The sequence below is a fragment of the Mobula birostris genome, chromosome 5, assembly GCF_030028105.1.
Source record: "Mobula birostris isolate sMobBir1 chromosome 5, sMobBir1.hap1, whole genome shotgun sequence".
NCBI classification, from domain to species: domain Eukaryota; kingdom Metazoa; phylum Chordata; class Chondrichthyes; order Myliobatiformes; family Myliobatidae; genus Mobula; species Mobula birostris.
In genome coordinates, this window is record NC_092374.1 from 185,103,426 (window position 1) to 185,128,349 (window position 24,924).

Consider the following 24,924-nt stretch of genomic DNA (forward strand, 5'->3'; position numbering starts at 1 on the left):
CTTTCCATGTTGGCAAACTCGGTCTTCACAGTTGCCAGCTTTTCTGCATCCAGTCTACACGCACAGGCATGGACTGGTGGGCCAGTTGTGGGAATATGGTGCGCAACCCCATCTTTTTGACTGTAGTGGAGAACGTGGACTTGGTGAGGTCTGGGAATTCATCCAGCAGTTGAGTAAACTCACATGCAGTGGTGCATGTGCTTGACAGAGTCGTTTTGGGGAACTTACTACGGGGAGCAAGGTAACAACCCAAAGACCCTGACATCCACAAGCTGGCAGTTCTTAAGATCAACTAACAGTCCTTGTGGACACAGGAAACCTGCTCTGAGCAGAGGTCTAGCCACTTTAGCCAAGATGAAGTCCCATGTTTAACGTCGCCCACTGAAGTAGAGTGTCACCTGTCATGTCCTGTAAGTCTTGATCCTGTTGCCGTTGGTGGGCTCCAGTGAGATTTCATTGATCTTTGCCTTCTCATCAATGGGCGATGCTGGCAACACACTCAGTTGAGCACACGTGTCACACAGGAAGTGTCACTCTGAAAGGGTGTCAGTAATGAACAGTAGATGACCCTGCCAGCTGGAAGCAATGCTGTTCACAGTCCTCTGATGTCCCAATGAGCTGGCACTTTTAAAACAGCAAGGCAGTTAGCGCTTCCTAGCATTCGTACCAAAGCAAGCGTAAATAGAGCACAGACCCGGCATTGTCCATTTTGCAGCCATGGGCATCATTATGTTGGGGGCCTTGCTAACCGAGCTTATTGAGGTAGAGAAAGGAGGAGGAATGATGCACCTCTGCCCAGGTGAGTGTAGACTATTAGCCATTTCAGCAAGCTCACTATAGGCTTCATGGTGCATTAGCAAGGGTATGCAAACTTGATCAGGCATTTGTTGCATGAATAGTTCTTTGCAAAAAATGATGATTTCCCAGGAAAGCCAGTAGGTGGTCCATTAGTTCCGAAGGCCAAGCATCATTGAGACTGGGTAAGGAGAGCAACTATTTTGCACAGTCAGACTACGGTAGTCCAAAAGTCTGTAAAAGGTGATCTTTCAGCAATCAGTATTTATCGTGTTCAGGCAGCTCTTCAAGCCCACTCACCAATCTCACAGCCATGGAATTGCTGAACGATGCTACCACGTAGTAGAATTTGGTGTTGTCGGCGGTGATTTCTCACAGAGCAAACTGGACCTCGGCTTGTACAAACCGAGTGACAGCATTTTGCTCCCCAAACTCAGGCAATTTCAAAGCAACTGTGTTGGCCGATATGTTCAATAATTCTGGAATTGTGCAAGAGCATACTGTATATAGATTTTCGCAAATAAAGCTAAGTGAGGTATTTTATGTCTAATGAAACCCATGGTACATTTTATTGAACTCCCAAACCTACACACAAACCATGCTAGAACTCTGTACGTAATAACTCATCATGTCAAATCAGCCTCTTAAAGTGAAACCCCAACTCAATGTTGGAGGTTGTGAATTATGTACATTTCTCCCAATTATGTTACCCAACAGTAACACCGTAATAAGGTCAAGGGATTTTGTGATATTGGGGTGGACATGTGGCAGCATTTCAATTGCTCTTGAAATAGGGATTGTTGGTTTCGATGCTGAAAATATAGAGTTAAGACATGTGAGAGAGAATGTATCCAGCAGTGGAATTTTACGAGTGCAGTAAAATGGGTGGAAAGCAAAGCAAGGGCAACTTCATAGAGAACCAATGAAGATAAACAATAATTACTGAACCCATCAGTCTGAATGAAATAAAAAATCCGTCTGAAGGAAAAGTGTTTCTTGGATCTTTCAAGATAAATATCACTGGTTACCAATGGACTTCCTGGACAAACACTATCCTTACCAATGTTAAATGTCCCAGTTTTTTGACAGTTTAGTCTGCACTCACATTGAGTTCAATTTTTTCTTGACCAGAAGACTGTTTGAAGCGTTGAGCATCTGGGTGTGGTGATAGTTCAGTCCTCAACAACAGAACAGGCTTCACAGTGGAACTTCAGTGCTGTAGCTGGGGCTGGGTATTGTCACCACAGGCAAGACCAGATCACCTGAAACCTTCATGATCTCTAGAATAATACAAAGTTGATTTGCAGTGGATTGTTACCTCATCTGCTAGATATGTACACAGGGAGACTGCAGTGTATCTGCTAATTCTGCATGTGCAGACACTCAATAAGGGATTACAGAATTTATCAAATATATGTTTGTTTATGTTCATCTGTTGTTTCCTGGATTCTCTGCTTGCTGCCAGTGTGAGAGAAATCCCTGGACTTTCTTCAGTCTTTCCACTCTATTTCTGAACTGGTTGGGTTTCCCTGTGTTTAAGAAGTCTGTCTGATTCAGGGTCCATCTTCATTACCAAGAACACATTGCAAATTGATGCTTATGTTAAATCATTTGTGTAGATCTGTTAGCTTGGCTTTCAAACTGTTTTATTTTCATTTAGTCAAAGCATTTCAAAGATTTCGAAGATGGATATCTGTCTATAATGTTGGTTTTCTCATTGTCATCATCATTGCTACAATTTCCTGGACAGCATTTGAAGGTATGTGCTCAAATATTATTCTGTATTTTCATGTAAATGATGAACTGGGTTCTCTGGAGTTTGGTTGGAATGGAGAGAGTATCTCAGTCAGGATGTTGTGAACTGCTTTACCAGGACCACCAGCACCTGAAGTCCTCAGTCCCACAGCTGAAGTCCTTTCCCACAGGGAGATCTGCTGGAGGTTTAGACTTTAATGGCATTTCACTGATGCTTATGGAACTGAAGGCAAAATGTTGACCTGAGCAGATAGTTGCCTCAATGGGACAAGGCAGAGTGTGGGGATAGTTTGCAGCAGATTACGTGGCTCATGTTGGGAGAATGTGACTAATGGTGTCCTGCAAGGATCTGTGTTTGGGTTACAACTTGTCTCAGATTGACTGAGTGGTGACAGGATGAAAAATTGCATGACCACTTTTCCCAATGAAGCAAGGAGAAGTGGGAGCAGCTTTGTGGTTAGCAACATAAAGTCATCAACAGGGATTAATAGATGAGAATGCACTCAATATATACGTTTACTGATGACACAACAATTGTAGGCCATATCTTGGGTAATGATGAGTTTGAGTACAGAGAGGAAATTAAGAACCTGGTGGCATGGTGCGAAGACAATAACCTATTCCTCAACATCAGCAAGATGAAGGAATTGGTTGTTGACTTCAGACGGAGTAGCGGACCGCACGACTCCATTTACATCGGTGATGTGCAAGTGGAACAGGTCAAAAGCTTTAATTTCCTCGGGGTCAATATCACAAATGACCTGACTTGGTCCAACCAAGCAGAGTTCACTGCCAAGAAGGCCCACCAGCGCCTTTACTTCCTGAGAAAACTAAAGAAATTTGGCCCGTCCCCTAAAACCCTCATTAATTTTTATAGATGCACCGTAGAAAGCATTCTTCTAGGGTGCATCACAACCTGGTATGGAAGTTGTCCTGTCCAGGACCGAAAGAAGCTGCAGAAGATCGTGAACACGGCGCAGCACATCACACAAACCAATCTTCTGTCCTTGGACTCACTTTACACCGCATGCTGTCGGAGCAGTGCTGCCAGGATAATCAAGGATAACCCACCCAGCCAACACACTTTTCGTCCCTCTTCCCTCCAGGAGAAGGCTCAGGAGCTTGAAGACTCGTACGGCCAGATTTGGAAACAGCTTCTTTCCAACTGTGATAAGACTGCTGAACGGATCCTGACCCGGATCTGGGCCGTACCCTCCAAATATCCAGACCTGCCTCTCGGTTTTTTTGCACTACCTTACTTTCCATTTTTCTATTTTCTATTTATGATTTATAATTTAAATTTTTAATATTTACTAATTTTTACTATTTTTAATATTTAATATTTGTAATCCAGGGAGCGGGAAGCGCAGAATCAAATATCACTGTGATGATTGTACGTTCTAGTATCAATTGTTTGGCGACAATAAAGTATAAAGTAAAGTAAAGAATGAGCAAAACCAGGAATGAATGCAACTCTACAGGCAAGCAAATTCATGTGGTCATCATCTGGGAGAAGTCCTTGCTATGTCTTGGAGACAGAGTAATTTTGTGTCCCAAATCACAGGAAGGAGAAATTGGTCTTTGAGGAGGCCAGTGCACATTTACTGAGCAGAAGTAAACTGAAGCTGCTGGGAATCCTCAGCAAATAGCAGGTGAAGCACGGACAAGAAATAGGTTGCAGGGAAATAGGGGGGGTGGTTGGGAATGGGGTTGATCAGATTTGCTCTGAGAACTGACAAAGTGTCAGTGACGTCCCTCTGTATCGTGAGGAAATATGAAATCAGCATCACTCATCAGCTTGTCGGTTTCTGTCACACTGCTTTTTGTTCAGCCTTGCTCAGTATAAACCACGTTCCACATTCCCTCCAACACTGACTGCACGAGATCATTGGCAGAGATCTGCTCTTGAACAGAGTGTGATGAAAGGTGCTGTCAAATTGGAGAAGTTCACTGCTGTCCCTCTTCACAGGAAATTAGCTGAGTTTTTCAGTTCATGTGGGCATCAGCCTTCTGTTCAAGAGGCAGCATTCTCTCCTCTTATGACCTTGATCTGGTTACAGATACAGTTATTCAATGTTTTTAATTGCAGGCCTCGGACGAGAGGATGTAGGAGTTGCCGTTACATCGATGGTGGGACTGGTGTTTTCTACAGCATATGCTATTATATTCATGTGCTGGTCAAGGAAAGGATCTCCAGGTACCTGTTATTGTCTAATTTGCATTTCAGCAGAAATACCAAGTGACTTATGTTGACAAAATGAACTCCTCCGACATCCCCCAACCCATCCCCACAGAGTCTCTGCATTCTTGTGGCATCCAGAATGCAATTGACAGGTTGAGATATGAAGTGATGACACAGAACGTCTGGAGTCATTCTGGAGTTAACTCTGACCTGACTGCAGAGGGGGCTTTGGGAGAAGTGACCCTGAGGAGGGAGGGTCAATTCATTCATGATTGACATGTCATGATGTCAAATCATAATAGAGCAGCAAGCTGGCTTCGAGGTGAGGATGAGGAAAAAGTGCTACTTTATCCTGAGGACTATGGGATGGAGGACGACAGCTTACTCTAAAGCTGCAAAGGGTTGGATATGTGGGGTGCCCTTCCTTACGCCTGACTGCGGGTTGCTGAGTTTCTGACTAAATGACTGGGAGCCCTGGCAGCAATTTTTCAAATATTTGCAGATATTTTTCTACAGTAAATCATTCTGACCAGCGCTTTCAACACAGACAGTTAATACCTGAGAACTCCAACACCTCCTAGTCTTAACCAGGTTATAAACTGTCAGTTTCCAAATATTGTTGCTCTTTCCTTGTTACTCCATTCAGGGACTTTCTGGCTGTTTGTTCTGAAAATAACTTTACCGTGCAATCTATCATTGCACAAAAAATGATAGCAATAGCTGCAACTACCATCATTTGTGTAATAAATGACAGACAAATTATCAAATAAACTTTGTCAGCACATCACAGAAAACAACAACAGCCCAGGTGACCCCAATCTTGGACAAAGAGCTTAGATTCAGGGAACAGCATAAAGAAGGAGGGAGAGGTGAAGAGTTGGAGAAGTCTCGAGGGGAATTTCAGGATTTCAGACAGAAGCATCTCAAAGTACACCCACACTTGCTGGAGCGATTAAATCAGGAGTTTCCTGGAGGAGGACGTAGGTCAGGTGAAGCAATTTGGAAGGCCTTTAGCCTGGGGAATTGCAGAGCTGGGCCTGGGGAAATGAGGTGTACGGTCAGAGAAATGCAGTGATGAGCATTTTAATATTCATCTGCTGTGTGTGAGAGCCAACAAACCCTGGGGGTAATGAGTGAGCAAGATCAACACAGGCAACAGGTGAGGGCATTATAAACACAAGAGATTCTGCAGATACTGAGCAACACACATGAAATGCTGGCGGAACGCAGCAGGTCAGGCAGAATCCCTGAAGGGGAATAAACAGTTGATGTTTCATGCCAAGACACGTTATCTGGAAAGGAAAGGATAAAAGCCAGAATAAGAAGGTGGAGGGAGGAAAAGGATAGAAGCTGGCAGGTGATAGATGAGACCAGGTGAGGGCAAAGTTGTGGGGGATGCCCTCACTCTTTTCATTTCTATTGAGGAGGCCTTGATGGAGTGGAGTGTGGTCACCTGTATCATAGTCTGTTGATGAGTTTAGGAGGAGCAGGTTATTTGTAGGCATGGTCACAGAATAATTTATAACTCTGATGTGGTCTACTTCAGTTCATCAATGAAACCCTAAAATGGAGGAAAAGTTTGCCAAGGTTTTGGAAACCTGAAAGTGTTCAGTGATTTGGAGATGAAAGAGTTGTTGGTGAAGGGGTCATAATGTCATTGATGGTTTTCTTTGTCCAGAGTAGATGACTTGGGAGATAGAAAACCTGGAGGAAAATTGCTGAGAGGGGACCATGAGCAATGTCATTAATATTAGGCACTGGAACTTGGTAATGATCTGGATCAATATTCGACGGTAGGTTGAGATAGGGGAGAGAATGCATTTAGAGTCTAGAGAGAGATGATGTTTCAATGTCAGGACAGCAAGAAGCATTCAGGAAGGTTGGTGCAGGGGACAAAGGAAAGGGAGTGAAGCTACGCATTCAGTTGAATTGGAATATGTTTGGGAGGCAAAGCAATGGGCTAGATCACAACTACCTTGAGAGGAACTGTAAATAAACACTAAGTGGTGTTCCCAAGAGCAACAGCCTGGATGAATTACAGAAATACATCTGGTTAAGGAGAGGTATTCCTTGGATCTGGTGATGAACTTCCTGGGCAGCTTCCTCCTTCATTCATGTAGACTTGCCTATCCCCATATTCTTATGTTTTCACCTTGGATTAGAGCATCACCTGTTACCACCTGACACCTTTGAGCATAGAGGTACCTTAATGTTCCAATATTCAGCATTGGAACAGGGTTCACAGTCAAACAGTGTAACTCTATTGCTGAAGCTGGGACTGGTTATCACCACTGGCATGACCATGTCAGTTGCAGCACTTGATCACTGAGATAATGAAAGTGGATTAGAAAAATCAGGCCAGTACTGGACCTCAAGAGAGAGAATTTGTAGAATGTCTAAGGGATCGCTTTTTAGAACAGCTTGTTGTTGAGCCCACTAGGGAATCGGCTATGCTGGACTAGGTGTTGTGCAAAGATCCGGAGGTGATAAGAGAGCTTAAGGTTAAGGAACCTTTAGGGAACAGTGATCACAATATGACCGAGTACACATTGAAATTTGAGAGGGAAAATATAAAATCTAATATGTCGGTATTTCAGTGGAATAAAGGAAATTACAATGGCATGAGAGGGGAACTGGCGGAAGTTGACTGGAAAGGGACATTTTCAGGAAGGACAGCAAAGCAGCAATGGCTGGAATTTCTGTGCAAAATGAGGGAAGTGCCAGACAGATATATTCCAAATAAGAAGAAAGTTTTAAAGGGAAGAAGGACACTACCGTGGCTGACAAGTGAAGTCTGAGCCAAAATAAAAATGAAAGAGAGAGCATACAAGGAAGCCAAGCTATTGGGAAGACAGAGGATTGGGGAGCTTTTAATAACCTGCGGAAGGAAACTAAGAAGATCATTCAGAAGGAAAAGATGAATTATGAGAGGAAGCTGACGACTAATATCAAAGAAAATGCTAAAAAGCTTTTTTAAGTAGATAAAGGGTAAAGGAGAGTCAAGGGTAGATATAGGATCAATACAAAATGACACTGGAGATATTGTAATGAGAGATGCAGAGGTGGCAGAGGAACTGAATGCGCATTTTGCATTAGTCTTCACAGTGGAAGACGACTGCAGTATACCGGACATTCAAGAGTGTCAGGGAAGTGAAGTTTGTACAGTGAAAATTACGACTGAAAGGGTGCTCAGGAAGCTTAATGGTCTGAGGGTGGATAAATCTCCTGGACCTGATGGAATGCACCCTCGGGTTCTGAAGGAAGTAGCTGGAGGAATTGCGGAGGCGTTAACGATCATCTTTCAAGAATAGATAGCTTCCGGCCTTGTACCAAATGACTGGAAAATTGCAGATGTTACTGTGCTGTTTAAGAAGGGTGGGAGGCTGCAGAAAGGAAATTATAGACCTGTTAGCCTGGTATCAGTGGTTAGGAAGTTGTTGGAATCAATTGTTAAGGATGAGATTATGGAGTATCTGGAGACACATGACAGGATAGGCCAAAGCCAGCATGGTTTCCTGAAAGGGAAATCCTGTCTGACAAAACTACTGCAATTCTTTGAGGAACACAAGCAGGGTAGACAAAGGAGACGCAGTGGACGTGGTGTACTTGGATTTTCAGAAGGCCTTTGACAAGGTGCCGCACATGAGGCTGCTGAGCAAGATAAGAGCCCATGGAATTACAGGGAAGTTACTAGCATGGGTGGAGCATTGACTGATCGGCAAAAAAAACAGACAGTAGGAATAAAGGGATCCTATTCTGGCTGGCTGCTAGTTACCAGTGGAGTTCCACAGGGGTTGGTGTTGGGGCTGTTACTTTTTACAATGTATGTCAATGATCTGGACTACAGTATTAATGGATTTGTGGCTAAATTTGCTGATGATACAAAGATAGGTGGAAGAGCGGGTAGTGTTGAGGAAACAGAGAGCCTGCAGAGAGACTTAGATAATTTAATAGAATGGGCAAAGAAATGGCAAATGAAATACAATGTTGCAAAGTGTATGGTCTTTAACTTTGGTGCAAGAAATAAACGGGCAGACTAGTATTTAGATGGGGAGAGAATTCAAAATGCACAGTTGCAAAAGGACTTGGGAGTCCTTGTGCAAGATACCCTAAAGGTTAACATCCAGGTTGAGTCGGTTGTGAGGAAGGCAAATTCAATATTGGCATTCATTTCTAGAGGTGTAGAATATAAGAGCAGGGATGTGATGTTGAGGCTCTATAAGGCACTCGTGAGACCACATAGAGTATTGTGTGCAGTTTTGGGTTCCTTATTTTAGAAAGGATATACGGGTTTCCCCCGCTTTTCGAACGTTCGCTTTACGAAACCTCACTGTTACGAAAGACCTATGTTAGTACCCTGTTTGCGCTAACAGATGGTGTTTTCACTGTTACGAAAAAAATCAGTGCACGATAAAAGGCAGCGCGCGCCCGAGCAGCTGCTCTCCCCTGGATTCGGAACTGCATTGCTTTAACACATGCCTGTGAGCAGCCGTTTGCAAGATGAGTTCTGAGGTATTGGAAAAGCCTGAAAGAGCTCATAAGGGTGTTACACTTAGCGTAAAACTAGACATAATTAAGCATTTTGATCGTGGTGAACGAAGTAAGGACAATGTGATTTTGGCTTGTGGAAGCTGATGAAGATGATGTTGAAGAGGTTTTGGCATCCCATGAGCAAGAATTGATAGATGAAGAGCTGATGCAATTGGAAGAGGAAAGGATAACTATCGAAACCGAATGCAGTAGCGAAATGAACGTGAAGCAACTGTGTGAGCTTTTCGCTGCAATGATGAAGTACGACTTTAATTTTGAAAGGGTACGTATGTTTAGGGGATATTTGCAGGATGGTTTCAGTGCTGACAAAGAACTGTATGATAGAAAAATGCACGAGGCTCAGCAGTCAAGCAAGCCTTCCACAGCAGATGACGAACTTCGACCTTCGACATCGAGGCGGGCAGTCATAGGAGAAGATGAGCCGCCTGCTCTAATGGAAACAGACAACGATGAGATGACACCCCAGTGTCCCACCACCCGAACCCCCGGGCCATGGACAGATACCGATTCGCGAAGAATGCAGTGGTAGCCAGGAGGCACACAGCACACCTTTAAGAAAAAAGCCGAAATAAACATGCTAATTAATTAGGTGCCGCCCGACACGTAAATGTCGGCCCAGATCAGAGGCGATGCAATCGGCAATTGGCATTGATCTGTGCCGACAATTATGTGTCAGGTGGCACCTAATTAATTAGCATGTTTATTTTGGCTTTTTTCTTAAAGATGTGCTGTGTGCCTCCCAGCTACCGCTGGACCCCTGCATGCTACGCGGCAATGTATCGGTCGGCGGCCTGGAGGGTGGGGGCCACTGCACCACCCCGGCCTGCAACGACTCAGTCTAACACACCATCATCAGTGTGCTCTGCGCTGTCTTCCCAATTCCAGTAAGTGATACTACACTGTACATACATTATTTCTACTTTATATAGGCTGTGTATTTTTACGTGTTGTTTGATATGATTTGGCAGCTTCATAGCTTAAAGGTTACTGGAGAGAGTGTTTTTGCCAACAGCACATGCGTGAGATTTTCGCTTCGGTGAACAATGCCGGCAATGATTGTGGAAAAGTATTTCTACTTTATATAGGCTGTGTATTTATCATATTATTCCTGCTTTTACTATATGTTACTGTTATTTTAGGTTTTATGTGTTATTTGGCATGATTTGGTAGGTAATTTTTGGGTCTGCGAATGCTCACAAAATTTTCCCATATAAATAAATGGTAATTGCTTCTTCGCTTTACGGCATTTCGGCTTACAAACAGTTTCATAGGAGCGCTGTACCTTCGGATGGCAGGGGAAACCTGTGCTGACATTGGAGAGGTTTCAGAAAAGATTCACGAGAATGATTCCAGGAATGAGAAGGTTACCGTATGAGGAACATATGGCAGCTCTTGGGCTGTACTCCCTTGAGTTTGGAGAATGAGGGGAGATCTCATAGAAACATTCCAAATGTTAAAAGGCCTCAACAGGTTAGATATGGCAAAGTTATTTCCCAAGGTCGGAGATTCTAGGACAAGAGGGCATGACTTCAGGATTGAAGGACGTCCTTTTAGAACTGAGATGCAGGGAGATACTTTAGTCAGGGGGTGGTAAATCTCTGGAATTTGTTGCCATGAGTGGCTGTGGAGGCCAAGTCATTGGGTGTATTTAAGGCCGATATAGATAGGTTCTTGATTAGCCAGGACATCAAAGTGTATGGGGTGAAAGCAGGGGAATGGGGATGACTGGGATGAATGGGTATTGGGGATATGGTATTGATGTGGATAGAGAATTGGTTGGCAGACAGGAGGCAAAGAGTGGGAATAAACAGGACCTTTTCAAAATGGCAGGTAGTGACTAGTGGGGTACCGCAAGGCCCAGTTGTTTACAATATATATTAATGACTTAGACGAGGGAATTAAATGCAGCATATCCAAGTTTGCGGATGACATGAAGCTGGGCGACAGTGTTAGCTGTGAGGAGGATGCTAAGAGGATGCAGGGTGACTTGGATAGGTTAGATGAGTGGGCAAATTCATGGCAGATGCAATTTAATGTGATAAATATGAGGTTATCCACTTTGGTGGCAAGAACAGGAAAACAGATTATTATCTGAATGGTGTCCTATTAGGAAAAGGGGAGGTGCAACGAGACCTGGGTGTCATTGTACACCAGTCATTGAAAGTGGGTATGTAGGTACAGCAGGCGGTGAAGAAGGTGAATGGTATGCTGGCATTCATAGCAAGAGAACTCGAGTACAGGAGCAGGGAGGTACTACTGCAGTTGTACAAGGCCTTGGTGAGACCACACCTGGAATATTGTGTGCAGTTTTGGTCCCCTAATCTGAGGAAAGACATTCTTGCCATAGAGGGAGTACAAAGAAGGTTCACCAGATTGATTCCTGGGATGGCAGGACTTTCATATGATGAAAGACTGGATCGACTATGCTTATACTCTCTTGAATTTAGAAGATTGAGGAGGGATCTTATTGAAACGTATAAAACTCTAAAGGGATTGGACAGGCTAGATGCAGGAAGATTGTTCCCAATGTTGGGGAAGTCCAGAACGAGGGTTCACAATTCGAGGATAAAGGGGAAGACTTTTAGGATCAAGATGAGGAAAAACTTCTTCACACAGAGAGTGGTGAATCTGTGGAATTCTCTGTCACAGGAAACAGTTGAGGCCAGTTCATTGGCTATATTTAAGAGGGAGTTAGATATGGCCCTTGTGGCTAAAGGGATCGGGGTTATGGAGAGAAGGCAGGTACAGGGTTCTGAGTTGGATGATCAGCCATGATCATAATAAATGGCGGTGCAGGCTCGAAGGGCCGAATGGCCTACTTCTGCACCTATTTTCTATGTTTCTATGACTGGATGAAGTGGATAAGCCCATGATTGAATGGCGGAACAGACTCGATGGGCTGAATGGCCTACTTCTGCTCCTATATCTTATGGTCTTATAATATGACTGAGCTTATTTACAGTGGGATCTTGTCTCATTGGCTCAGTGTGTACACAGAGAGACTGCAGTCTTCCTGCCAGTTCCATCTTCACGGCCTGAGGATAATGGATACCCAGGTTTTACAATATATTTCTAGAACTAACCACAAGACCTTTAGTCTGTCCGGGGACCTGCACACACTGACAGTGGAGTGAACCCTCTGAACCTCCCTCACGGCATTGCTCTGACACCTGGTCCTTTTCCAACCTGGTGGGATTGTCTCATGTTTAGGACATTCATTATCACAGCCAACCTGACCAATCCCAGTCCATGTCTGTTATCTGGAACACTTGTCCACTGAAACATATATAGAACTGTTTGTGTTGATCTGTTACTTCAGTTTTGAAACAGTTTGAAACAGTTCTAATGTTGTTGTTCATTTCTCCCTGTGGACTCTAGATGACAAGCAGTGGTGGTGGCGACTGAATATTTGTAACATTGTGGCTCTTGTCTTCATCCTCATTGCCCTCATTTGCTGGATTGTGTCTAAAGGTATGTGCACAAATATTCTTAAATTACATTAAAATGGTGGCTATGGTGCTCAGTGCAGGAATGGAATGAGTATCCCAGTCAGTACATTGTGAACTGCTTTATATGGAACACCGGCACCTGCAGTCCTCAGCCCCACAGTCTACAGCTGGGGACTGGGAGACCTGCTGGAACTTTGACCCAATATTGATAGGCTATATCAATATAGATAGGAGTATTTTGCATCATTCTTCACTGTGTAAGACACTAACAGTGTGCCAGATGTAGTGTGTGAAGGAAGAGAAGTGAGTGCAGTTACTATTACAAGGGAAAAAGTGCTCAAATAGCTGAAAGACCTAGGAGTTCATACTTCACCCGTACCAGGTGAACTGCTCCCTAGCAGCAGCCAGTGGAAAGTGGGCCTTTAGACCTACAGTACAGGAGTACAGGGGAATAGGAGTTGTACTACACCCATCAAAACTCTGGTGAAACCACGTCTGCAGATCAGAGCCACACGTCACAGGAAGGACGTATTGGTCTTTGCAGAGGGCAGTGGAAATTTGCTGGAATGCTGTGATAATGAATGTCCTAAACATGAGACAATCCCACCAGGTTGGAAAAGTTATATGCAGAGTTTACAGGAACCAATGATGCACTAGACAGTTAAGAGTGAAATAATTACAGTTTTCAGGATGTGAACAGTGACTGACAGGTTGATTAGAAACTGTTTCTGCTGATCAAGGTGTTTGGAACTTGGAAACTTCAGTGCACCCAACCACCCCAACAACAACCATTGATTCTGTTGGTGTTGTTTTGTTCCCCTTCACCCAGCTCCTTCAGTTGACTCTGCTGAGGACAGGAGGATCTATCGTTATTAAGGTGGCAGGAAAATGTGTGAGCATTGATAACAGATACAGTGTCTTTATCTAATTAACACACTGAGTGCAAGCTGAGGTATGACACAAGGGTTGTGCACTTGACTGCAGTGTGGGGAGCCTTGTACAGTAAGGCAGTCCTGAGCAGGGGGTGGCTCCACCCAAACCATTTGGGCTCCCAGTGAGTTGTATAATAGAAATTTGCAACGGGCTGAGGAGAAAATCGATAATGACTGTTCTCTTTCAACAAGTAAGGTGCACTTAATACCTCAGAGGACAAGGAAAAAGGCTACAGAATGGACGGCCATGATCTGGAGCCAAATAGAACTGTCATAGTTTCTGCAGACTCTTCAGTTCATGGAAGATGTGTCTTTGAGACAAAAGCAGAAACCCAAAGTATACCCTGTGCAGGGATTGGGCAAATCTCATGGTAATTGGAGAGGGATGGGAAGGGAGGGGGTAAATCTGGTTGCTGTAGTTGTTACAGTAAGTGATCAGAATAGGGAGTTAGCCACCAAGTTGAAAGCAAGAACTTGAGCTTCGTAATATCTGGATTATAAACCAAGCCCTGTGTAAATTGGCAGTGCAGCAGACAGTCCAGGAAAATTGGTAAAAGGAATACCTTTTCATAAAAATTGGCACCAATGCTGAGATGGCAAGAGTTGTGCCAACTGGATAGAGCCCAGCTGAGGTCGGGCCTGTGTTGTAATGGAAAGGGTGGGGTTGGTAAACGGGGAGTTGGCAAAGACTGTAGGTAGTAACAAGGGGGAAGGGATTGACGAGAAACTAAGGCTACGTCCACACTACGCCGGATAATTTTGAAAACGCCGGTTTCGCGTAAAACCGACAGGCGTCCACACTAAGCGTTTTTCAAAATATCTCCACCCACATTAGGCGGATATTTGGGTGAATCTCCTCCAACTGGGCATGCGCAGGACACACAGAAAACAAGCAAAGAGGAAACGATACACTTAGTGCGCATTTGTCCAATTACAGAGTAGAAAAACTTTAAAGGAATTGCTCTTGGCTCTTGCATAGAAGGACTTAAAACTGAAAAAAACAAATACTGGAGCGTATGGAGGCAACTGACAGGGAGTTCACAGACAGTATGACCCAGCTGATGACGAACATTGAAAAACTGACTAACTATATTGCATTAATAAAGCACCTTGTTAAATGTATAAAACGTCTGCATCAGTGTTATCTTGTATCTCCATACAATGTTACATTAGGCTGTTACATATCTATTGTCAGAGAAGTACTTGCATAAATAGGTAAACTACCTTCATACAAGCAAGGACTGAAAACAGGGCAAAGTGAGTATAATTTATTCAGTAAGCAATGGTCAAAGTATTTGGTGAGTACATTTCTAACCCTTCCGGCTTCAGTCTCGTTGCTGTCTGTTCTGAAATTGTTAGGTGATTGCGTTCAAGAAAACAACGAACATCTGTTCCGGCACGTCATGACAGCATTTTTAAATAGTCAAAAAAACAACTCACTTTACAATTTAACTTTCACGCCGTTCACACTGCGCGTTATAACAGCTTGCGCAGTACCAAGCAGAAGCAGAAAAATTCATTGTTGTTGTGGTGTTGTCATGACAGCCTTTTTAAGTCTCTCTGTTTATCCCATACACACTACGCCGGCTATTAAGTGTTTTCAGATTTATTCACTCTGGAGAGTGTTTTCGAAAATCTTCATTTTCAGGAGCTGAAAACGCCATTTCTGTGTGGATGGGAGGTCAAAACAAAGAGAAAAAGCTTTGTTTTCAAAATTATCCAGCGTAGTGTGGACGTACCCTAAGAATTCTAAATAGAGCAGAAGTGAAAGGATTACTGGAGTTTAAAAATGGTTAACAATAAAATGAGAGGAAATCCTATTCAAACTGAGTCAAATATTCCCTTCAGCAATGTGGTGCTTAGGGAAATACTGCACTGGGAGAAACCAGAGATGGTAGTAAAGGAAAGGAGACAGGGAATTGAACTTTGAAGAGTATAGCTAGGGTAGAGAAGGTGAAGGGACAGAGTAGTGCTGTTTATCGGTAACAGTGTGAAGGGAAGATGTAAAGTGATGTCACTGATGGTGATGAGTCCAATTCCTCTGTCCTCACCACACCCTCCCCTCAAGAGTAGGTGGGACTGGAGCAGGAAGGGACGTCTCCATCTCTTGCAGTGGTGGATATCGGAAGAAGCCTGGGCCCAGTTGGTGCTTTCTCTGCTTCTGCCCATTGATCACTGTAGAGGGGTGTGAAGGATTAGGGGGGAGAGCTCTGATGGCGGAGGAGTGTTTCCATACATTGTTATATTGAGCCAGGTTGGAAGACAATATGATCATAAGATATAGGAGCATAATTAGGCCATTTAACCCCTCGAGTCTGCTCCATCATTTAATCATGGCTGATCCAATTTCCCTCTCAGTCCCTATCTCCTGCCTTCCCCCCATGTCCCTTCATGCCCTGATCAATCAAGAATCCATCAACCTCTGCCTTATATAAACAAAATAGTCTTGGCCTCCACAGCCAACGGCCAAGAATCCACAGATTCACCACTCACTGGCTAAAGAAATTCTTCCTCATCTCCGTTCTAAAAGAACCCTCCTCTAGAACATAAGAACCTAAGAAACAGGAGCAGGAGTAGGCCATCCGGCCCATCAAGTCTGCCCCACCATTCAATAAGATCATGGCTGATCTGTGTGTAAACTTAGCTCCATCCACCTGCCTTTTCTCCATAACCCTTAATTCCCTTACTATGTAAAAACCTATCAAACTGTTTCTTAAATATATTTAGTGAAGAAGCCTCAACTGCTTCCCTGGGCAGAGAATTCTACAGATCACCACACTCTGGGAAAAACAGTTTCTCCTCATCTCCATCCTAAATCTTCTCCCTTAAATCCTGAGGCAATGTCCCCTAGTTCTAGTCTCTCCTACCAATGGAAACAACTTTCCTACTTCTATCTTATCTATCCCTTTCAAAATTTTGTGTGTTTCTATAAGATCCCCTTTCATTCTTCTGAACTCCAGAGAGTGTAGTCCCAGGCGACTCAATCTCTCCTCATAGGTTAACCCCTTCATCCCTGGAATCAACATGGTGAACCTCCAAAGCCAGTATATCCTTCCTCAAGAATGGAGACCAGAACTGCACACAGTACTCCAGGTGCGACCTCACCAGTGTCCTGTATAGTCGCAGCAAAATCCCCCTGCTCTTGAATTCAATCCCTCTAGCAATGAAGGCCAGCATTCCATTTGCCTTCCCAATAGTCTGTTGTACCTGCAAGACAACTTTTTGCGATTCATGCACAAGCACTCCCAGGTCCCTCTGCACAACAGCATGCTGCAATCTTTCACCATTTAAATAATAATCTGATCTTCTATTATTCCTTCCAAAGTGGATGATCTTGCATTTACCAATGTTGTATTCCATCTGCCAGACCTTGGCCCACTCAGTTAACCTATCTATGTCCCTCTGCAGACTCTCCACATCCTCTACAACTTGCTTTTCCACGCTAAGGCTGTGTCTTTGGTCTTAGACTCTCCCACCACAGGAAACAGCTTGTCCATATCCACTCTGTCAAGGCTTTTCACCATTCGATCAGTTTCAATTAGGTCACTCTCATTCTTCAGAATATCAGTGAATACAGGCCCGGATCTATCAAACGCTCTTCATATGACAAGCCATTTAATCCTAGAATTGTTTTTGTGGTCCTCCTTTGAACCCTCTCCAGTTTCAGCATATCCTTTCTAACTTTCTAAGATACGGGGCCCAAATCTGCTCACAATACTCCAAGTGAGGCCACACCAATGTTTTATGAAGTTTCAACATTACATCCTTGCTTTTATATTCTAGTCCTGTTGAAATGAATGCTAACATTGCATTTGCCTTCCTCACCACTGACTCAACCTACAAATTCACCTTGAGGAATCTTGCACAAGTGACTCCCAAGTCCCTTTGCACCTCAGCTTTTTGTATTCTCTTTTTCATGTAGAAAATAGTCAAACCTTTCATTTGTTCTACTAAAGTGCATGACCATACACTTCCCGACACTGTATTCCATCTGCATTTTGCAGAATCTGTAGCATCCTTCTGTAGCATCTCTACTTCCTCAAAGCTACCTGCCCTCCACCTATCTTCATATCATCTGCAAACTCTGTAACAAAGCCATCAATTCCATCATCCAAATCATTGACTTATAACGTATAAAGAATCGGTCCTACAGACCCCTGAGGAACACTACTAGTCACTGGCAGCCAGCTGGGAAAGGCTAACTTTATTCCCACTCTTTGCCTTCTGCCAATTAGCCACTGCTCCATCCATGCTAGAATCTTTCCTGTAATACCATGGGCTTGGAGCTTGTTAAGCAGCCTCATCTGTGCCGCCTTGTCAAAAGCCTTCTGAAAATCCAAGTACACAGCATCAACCAATTCTCCTTTGTCTGTAGTGCATGCCGTTTCTTCAAAGATTCCAACAGATTTGTCAGGCAAGACTTTCCCTTGAAGAAACCATGCTGACTGCCGGCTATGTTGTCATGTGCCTCCCAGTACTCTGAGACCTCATCCTTAGTTATTGACTTCAGTGTCTTCCTGGTCAGACCAACTGGCCCGTAGTTTCCTTTCTTCTGCCTTTCTCCCTTCTTGAAGAGTGAAGTGACATTTACAATTTTCCAGTCTTCCAAAACCATTCTAGAATCTAGTAATTCTTGGAAGGTCATTACTAATGCCTCTATGATCTCTACAGCCACCTCTTTCAGAACTTTGGTGTGTACTACCTCTCCAGCATAATTTTCCAGTGTTCCAATATCCACTGCCACCTCTCTTTTACACTTGATGTATCTGAAGAAACTTTTATTATCCTCTTCAATATTACTGGCTAACTTTTGTATTCCATCTATACCTTCTTAATGACTTTTTTACTTTCCTTCTGTTGCTTTTTCAAAGCTTCCCAATCCCCTGACTCGCCATTGATTTTTGCTCTGTTATAAGCCTGTTCTTTGGCTGTTATGTTAGCTTTGACTTCTCTTGTGAGCAAGGCAGTGTCATCTTTCCTTTAGAATACTTCTTCCTCTTTGAGATGTAGATATCCTGTGCCTTCCGAATTGCTTCCAGAAATTCCAGCCATTCTGCTCTGCCTTCAAAGTGGCCTAACAAAGGTATTGGAACCCCTGGTTTCCTTGGCTGTGTAGGTTTAGGGAAGGCACTCTCCGGTCCCGCCAAACTCTCAAGATTGAGTTAGCTGTCCCACCCCAAACCCGGTTTGTGTGGATGCTGTGTAATCTGCTATCCTGATACTAATTAGTGGCAAGAAAGAACACTGCAATGATTAAAGGAATTATATTAAGGGTTAGTAAAGAAAACAAAAAGAAAAGGGCCCATTCTAATTCAACAGTCAAATGTGCACAAGTTTGAGCTAATCTTGAACTTCCCCGTCGCTCACGTGCTGGGCACTCAGTCTGCGTGAAAGCACACACCACCTTCTGAACTTCATTCGCAATCCATCTCGAACAAACGCGTCTCACACTGGGTCATATTGTACGACCGGTTATCCCCAGCGTTTTCTTTCTTCATCTCCCGCTAAGCAAAAATCCCTGAGACCAACCTCAGAGCCCCTCACCAAAAAAACCTCCGCCAGGTTCCGGCATCCTAATTGGATGGCACACAATCCTCATCATCCCTTATCTTCAACAGTAACCCAAACAGGCTGAAAGTAAAACAGCAGCTCTTACAGAACAACTAAATGAAATACCTACAGCATAACAGTAAAGTTGTAAACCAGGGCATTACATAAGTTATGTGTTAATTGGCTGAGCAATTAATAACACATTTTTATTGGTGATAATTGAGAGCCTGAAGTGTATTCTCTCATTTGAAGTAGGAATTCCAGACCAAACCTGAATTACTGAAGGATGCTTGACAAACACGGGAAAATGTGCAGACGCTGGAAATCCAAAGCAACACACACAAAATGCTGGAGGAACTTAGTAGGTCAGGCAGCATCTCTGGAAATGAGTAAACAGTCGACATTTTGGGCTCAGTCCCTTCATCAGGACTCGTTGACTGTTTACTCTGTTCCATAGATGCTGACCTGACCAGGATGCTTGACAGCTGTGACTGGGCTTGAATGTTATCACCTCCTACAAAGCAAAAACAAGCAACGTAAAGGTTGTTGATGAGCTCAGTGGTGTCTCTGCTCACTTTGACCAGCAGAACATGTAGGCACCTTCACGAGATCCCACAGTCTCTGACGACCCTGTGATTTTTGTCTATGCAGCCAATGTAAGAGCACCTTCAGGAGTGTGAACCCATTGAAAACATCTGGCCCAGACAGTGTACCAGTGCTGATCAACTGGCAGGAATGTTTACTGACATATTTACCCTCTTGCTTCGGCAGTCTGAGGTACTGCTTCAATCACACCAGTGCCCAACAAGCTCATGGTGATCTGCCTCAATGACTATCATCCAGTAGCATTTATATCCACAGTGATGGAGAGCTCTGTGAGTTTGGTTATGAAACATATCAACTCCTGTTCCTGCCTGAGAAATAACTTGGATTCACTTCAATTTGCCGACAGTCACAACAGGTCAACAGCAGATGCCATTTCATTGGCTCTCCACTCATCCCTGGAACATCTGGACAATGAAGATGCAAACATCAGGACGCTCTTCATTGACTACAACTCAGCATTCAACACTATCATCCTCTGGAAGATAATCACTAAGCTCCAATAACTGGGCCTCGATACTTATTTGTACAACTGGATCTTTGATTTCTTCACTTGCGAACAACATCTTGTGAACAGCGTCTCGTGAACAACAGATTGTGAACAACATCACTCCACCATCACCATCAGCACAGCTGACCACTAGGCTGTGTGCTTAGCCCCTTCTCTACTCGCTTTACACTTATGACTGTGAGGTTAAGCGCAGCTTCAATGACATTTATAGGTTTAAGTAAATAGGCATCCGTTAGTCTCGTGAGACCATGGATTTATGCCTTGGAAGGTTTCCAGGGCGCAGGCCTGGGCAAGGTTGTGTGGGAGACCGGCAGTTGCCCATGCTGCAAGTCTCCCCTCTCCATGCCACCAGTGTTGTCCAAGGGAAGGGCACTGGTGTCGTCGCAGAGCAATGTGTGGTTAAGTGCCTTGCTCAAGGACACAACACGCTGCCTTAGTTGAGGCTCGAACTAGCAACGTTCAGATCACTAGACTGACGCCTTAACCACTTGGCCACGTGCCAACACTATTTATAGGTTTGCTGATGACAATACTGTTGTTGGCCAAGTTAAAGGTGGTTATGAATCAGCCAATAGGAGGGAGATTGAAAACCTGGTTGAACGGTCCCACAACAACGACCTCTCACTTAGCGTCAGCAAAACGAAAGAGCTGATTATTGATGACAAGTGGAAGAATCGGAAGGTCCATGAACCAGTCCTCCTTAAGGGATTGCAGGTGGAGAAGGTCAATAACTTTAAATTCCTTTGTTCAGAACCAGCATGTACATGCCATCAGAAAGAAGGCATGACAGCTCCTTTATTAGGAGCTAGCAAAGATTCAGCATGTCAACTAAATCTTTCATAAACTTGTATAGATGCATGGTGGAGAGTATCCTAACTGGTTGCATCTTGCCTTGGTATGACATCCAGCAATGCCTAGAAACAGAAAGGGCTAGAAAAAGTGGTGGGCACAGCCCAGCCCATCCCAGGCAAAGCCCTCCCCGCTATTGAGCACAGCTAGGAGTGCTGCCACAAGAAAGCAGCATCCATCAGCAAGAACACCCAGCATTTCACTGCTGCCATTGAGTAGAAGGTACAGGTGTAAACTTAAATTGACCAGACCGATAACCACACCACACACAGTTCTTTAGTTTATCCTTTTCACCAGTTTATTTGTTTGAGCTCAGCCAGTGAGAAGCTCGAAGCCGATCAGCAAAGAGACAGAAATTCTCTCTCTCTCTGGTGATTCATGACGAGCTTCTGTGCAACTGTCACGTACCCCATGATAGGAATAAAGAACCAGCAGAGATGGAAAACATTTTGGAGTCCAGTATTACTATTATTATTTATTAGTAACTACACAATACAATAATATAAATGTAGATAAATCAAACAGGTTAGCAATGATTATATATGAGTAAGTATATCAGCAAGTGTGGAAATATATGAAAATCAAGCTTCTTCAAGTCTAGGGGTAAAAAGATAGTCTGCAATGATGGGTAAAGTTCAGTTCAGTTCGTGGTATTTAGTTGAGTAGTGATGGAGAGAGAGAGGGAGAGATTTGAGTCTTCAGGTGAGCTGATGCCGTCGATCTTCTCGTTGTCCCGCGAAATCCTTTAAAAGTCACCAACTGTGACTTCAACAAAGGGGACCGGTTTTCTATGGTGGAGCTATCACCCAGGCAAGGGTGGACACATGGACAACTCCCTACTGGTCACTGCCTTTTCTTTTCACTGCAAGAGCGACTGATTGATCTGCCTGATCGATCCTCCAAAAACTCACTTTTTCTGCGGGCACAACAAAGCTCATTCAATGTCCCAAAACATGTGTCTCTGGTCTATCATCTGACTTTCTATTTCATCTTCCCGTACTGGGTACCACCCGTCATTCAAGTAACTCCTCGTTCCTCTCTCTGTGTGAGAATACAAGCAGGCGATATCCTTGAAGAAAGTATAAACAACCTGTGAGCAGTCTTCATCTCTCTCTCTGTTTTCAAAACAACATGTTGGTGTTAAATAACTCTCTGTCTCTGTCTCTTTTCAAAAGCACAGTTCATCGGGGTAATTCAGGACCTCGTCACAGTAACACTCAGAAACATGGCAATTTATAGAACTGAAGAGACAAAGAGCACTCAGTTTCAACAGATATTCCCGTCAAGTCAGTTAGAGCAAAACTTAATTACTTAGATAAGAGAGTTGACTAAATCAAGGTTTTAACTACAGACAGATTCTTGTCTTATCAGTGAATTCTCCCTAAACAAACCAGGGAACTTAGATCAGTGATGTGAAATCGTAAGGCATGATGTATGCAACCTGTGTGGATTCAGTCCCCATGTCGTTCTCAAGGGACAGCTGTGAATCGTTAATATAAACAAGGTACAAGCAGTCCCTCAGTCAAGGACACTATCCAGAACAGAGCACACATAAGTTCGCACTTAATTTTAACCCGTTATTTACAAGAGTCCAAGAATCCTTTCTTACGTCCCCCAGTATCCTTAAAACTTTATCACAGGAGCCTTAGGTCCCACATCACCATCTTCAGGAACAGTTATTAACCCTCAACCTTGAGGCTCCTGAATCAGCGTGGATAACATCACTCACTTCAGTACCAAACTGATTCCCCAAACTATGGACTCACTTTCAAGGACTCTACAACTCATGCTTATTTTAGTTGCACAGTTCACCTTCTTTTGAATTGGCCATTTGTCTGTCTTTGTGTGTGTGTAGTTATTCATTGATTCTGTCGAATTTCCCTGTTATGCTGTGAATGCCTGCAAGAAAGTGAATCTTAAGTTAGTAAATGGTGGCAAATAAAGCACTTCAATAATGACGCAAACAACAGGAATTCTGCAGATGCTGAATCTCTTACTAACTCTTCCTTCAGTTAGTCCTGATGAAGGGTCTCGGCCTGAAACGTCGACTGTCCCTCTTCCTAGAGATGCTGCCTGGCCTGCTGCATTCACCAGCAACTTTGATGTGTGTTACTTCAATAATGAATTTACTTTGAACTATGACTAACTTGCTGCTTTGTCTCATGAATGCCATTGGATATATGACTGTGTTAAATGTACTTTTAAGCTGGGAGAGGGTGTGGAGAATCAGTGTGAATTTACTCAGTGGCTTCACTCATGTACATTTCAGATCAAAGCTGCAAGACTAACATTCCAATCTGGTTCATATTGACTGCATCAGCAGTCACAGTTGTGATAACGTTATCCAGATCCTTTCCAGTTTTCAGTAAGTATCAAAATCAAAACATTTTCTAAAGAACTCAATCACTGTGAAAACTTTCCCTTGGTCTCACCATCACTTCAGCTTCTAAAGGGAGCAGTTGCAGGGAAATCTCCAGAATGTTATCAACTCTGTCCCAACTGGCTGCTCTCATTCAAGAGCAAATCTGGCCCAGAGTTTGCTGGATTCTGTTGGAAGTTCTGCACAGAGATTTTGGAGTCTCATAGTAGGTGAGCTGATGGGATTTGGTACTCCTTCTAGCATGTGGAGACTAGAACTTTTGGCTTGAATTCAGGGGATTTCATTCTGTGTCTGAGGTAAGTCATTAGAGTTGTGTATAATTGGGAAGGTCGGGATCTGATTATGGATTTTCAGTAAGCCCCAGAGGCCACATAGAATCCAAGGTGATCCAGCTAAGTGGATCTAAACTTAGCTTGGTGACAGAAGGCAGAGATAGTGTTGGAAGAATTTTTTTTGATTTGAAGTCAGCATCTACTTGTCTACAGTAGTGAATAGCTCTAGAACTTCTGCACTTTGTGATATACGTTAATGACTTGGTTGTTAGTGTAGGAGGTATGATTAGTAAGTTTACAAATGACATGAGAATTGGTGGTGTTGCGGATAGTGAGGAAAGTTGCCCAAGTTTGCAATAGGATATGGATCAGATGGGAAGTTGGGTAGAGCATTAGCAAATGGAACTCCATCTAGGGATTCCAAATTCATAGCAACACACACAAAGTGCTGGAGGAACTCACCAGTTTTGGCAGCATCTATGGAAATGAATAAATAGTTCACATTTCGGACAGAGACCCTTCATCCGGACTGGAAAGGAAGGGGGAAGAAGCCAGAATAAGGGGCTGGGAGAGAGGAAAGATTACAAGCTGCAATGTGATATGTGAAGCCAGGTGGGTGGAGAGTGGGATGAAGTAAGAAGCTGGGAGCTGATAGGAGGAAAAGGGAAAGGGCTGGAGAAGGGATCGACAGGAGAGGAGAGTGGACCTTGGGAAAAAAGGAGGGTGATAAGCAGGTGTAAAGACAAGAGGTGGTGGGGGGGTGTCAGGATGAGAAATAAGAAAAGAGGGAAGGGGGAGGGGGAAATTACTGGAAGCTGAAGAAAATAATATTCATGCCATCAGGTTGGAGGCTTACCCAGATGGAGCATGAGGTGTGCTCCTCCAACCTGAGAGTGGCCTCATCTTGGAGTAGAGGAGGCCTTGGACTGACATGTCATTATGTGGATTGGAATTAAAATGGTGGCCACCAGTAACTCTGCTTTTTTGAAGTTGGAGGGAAGATACTCAATAAAGCGGTACCACAATCTACATCACGTCTCTACAATGTAGAGGAGGCATCATCAGGAGCAGCAGTTACAGTAGACAGGTCCAATA

The 24,924-nt window shown here is 43.6% G+C and overlaps 1 protein-coding gene across 1 annotated transcript in view; it reads left to right on the forward strand.

Moving 5' to 3' along the window:
• The first annotated feature begins 717 nt into the window (after nt 1-717).
• The window catches only part of LOC140198437 (uncharacterized), a 36,882-nt gene continuing 12,675 nt past the window's right edge, over nt 718-24,924 (forward strand). Inside the window, exons 1-5 of the mRNA XM_072259527.1 lie at nt 718-799; nt 2,456-2,554; nt 4,640-4,747; nt 12,662-12,754; nt 23,447-23,542. Of these exons, the coding sequence (XP_072115628.1) occupies nt 718-799; nt 2,456-2,554; nt 4,640-4,747; nt 12,662-12,754; nt 23,447-23,542 (478 nt within the window). The remainder of the gene's footprint in view (nt 800-2,455; nt 2,555-4,639; nt 4,748-12,661; nt 12,755-23,446; nt 23,543-24,924) is intronic.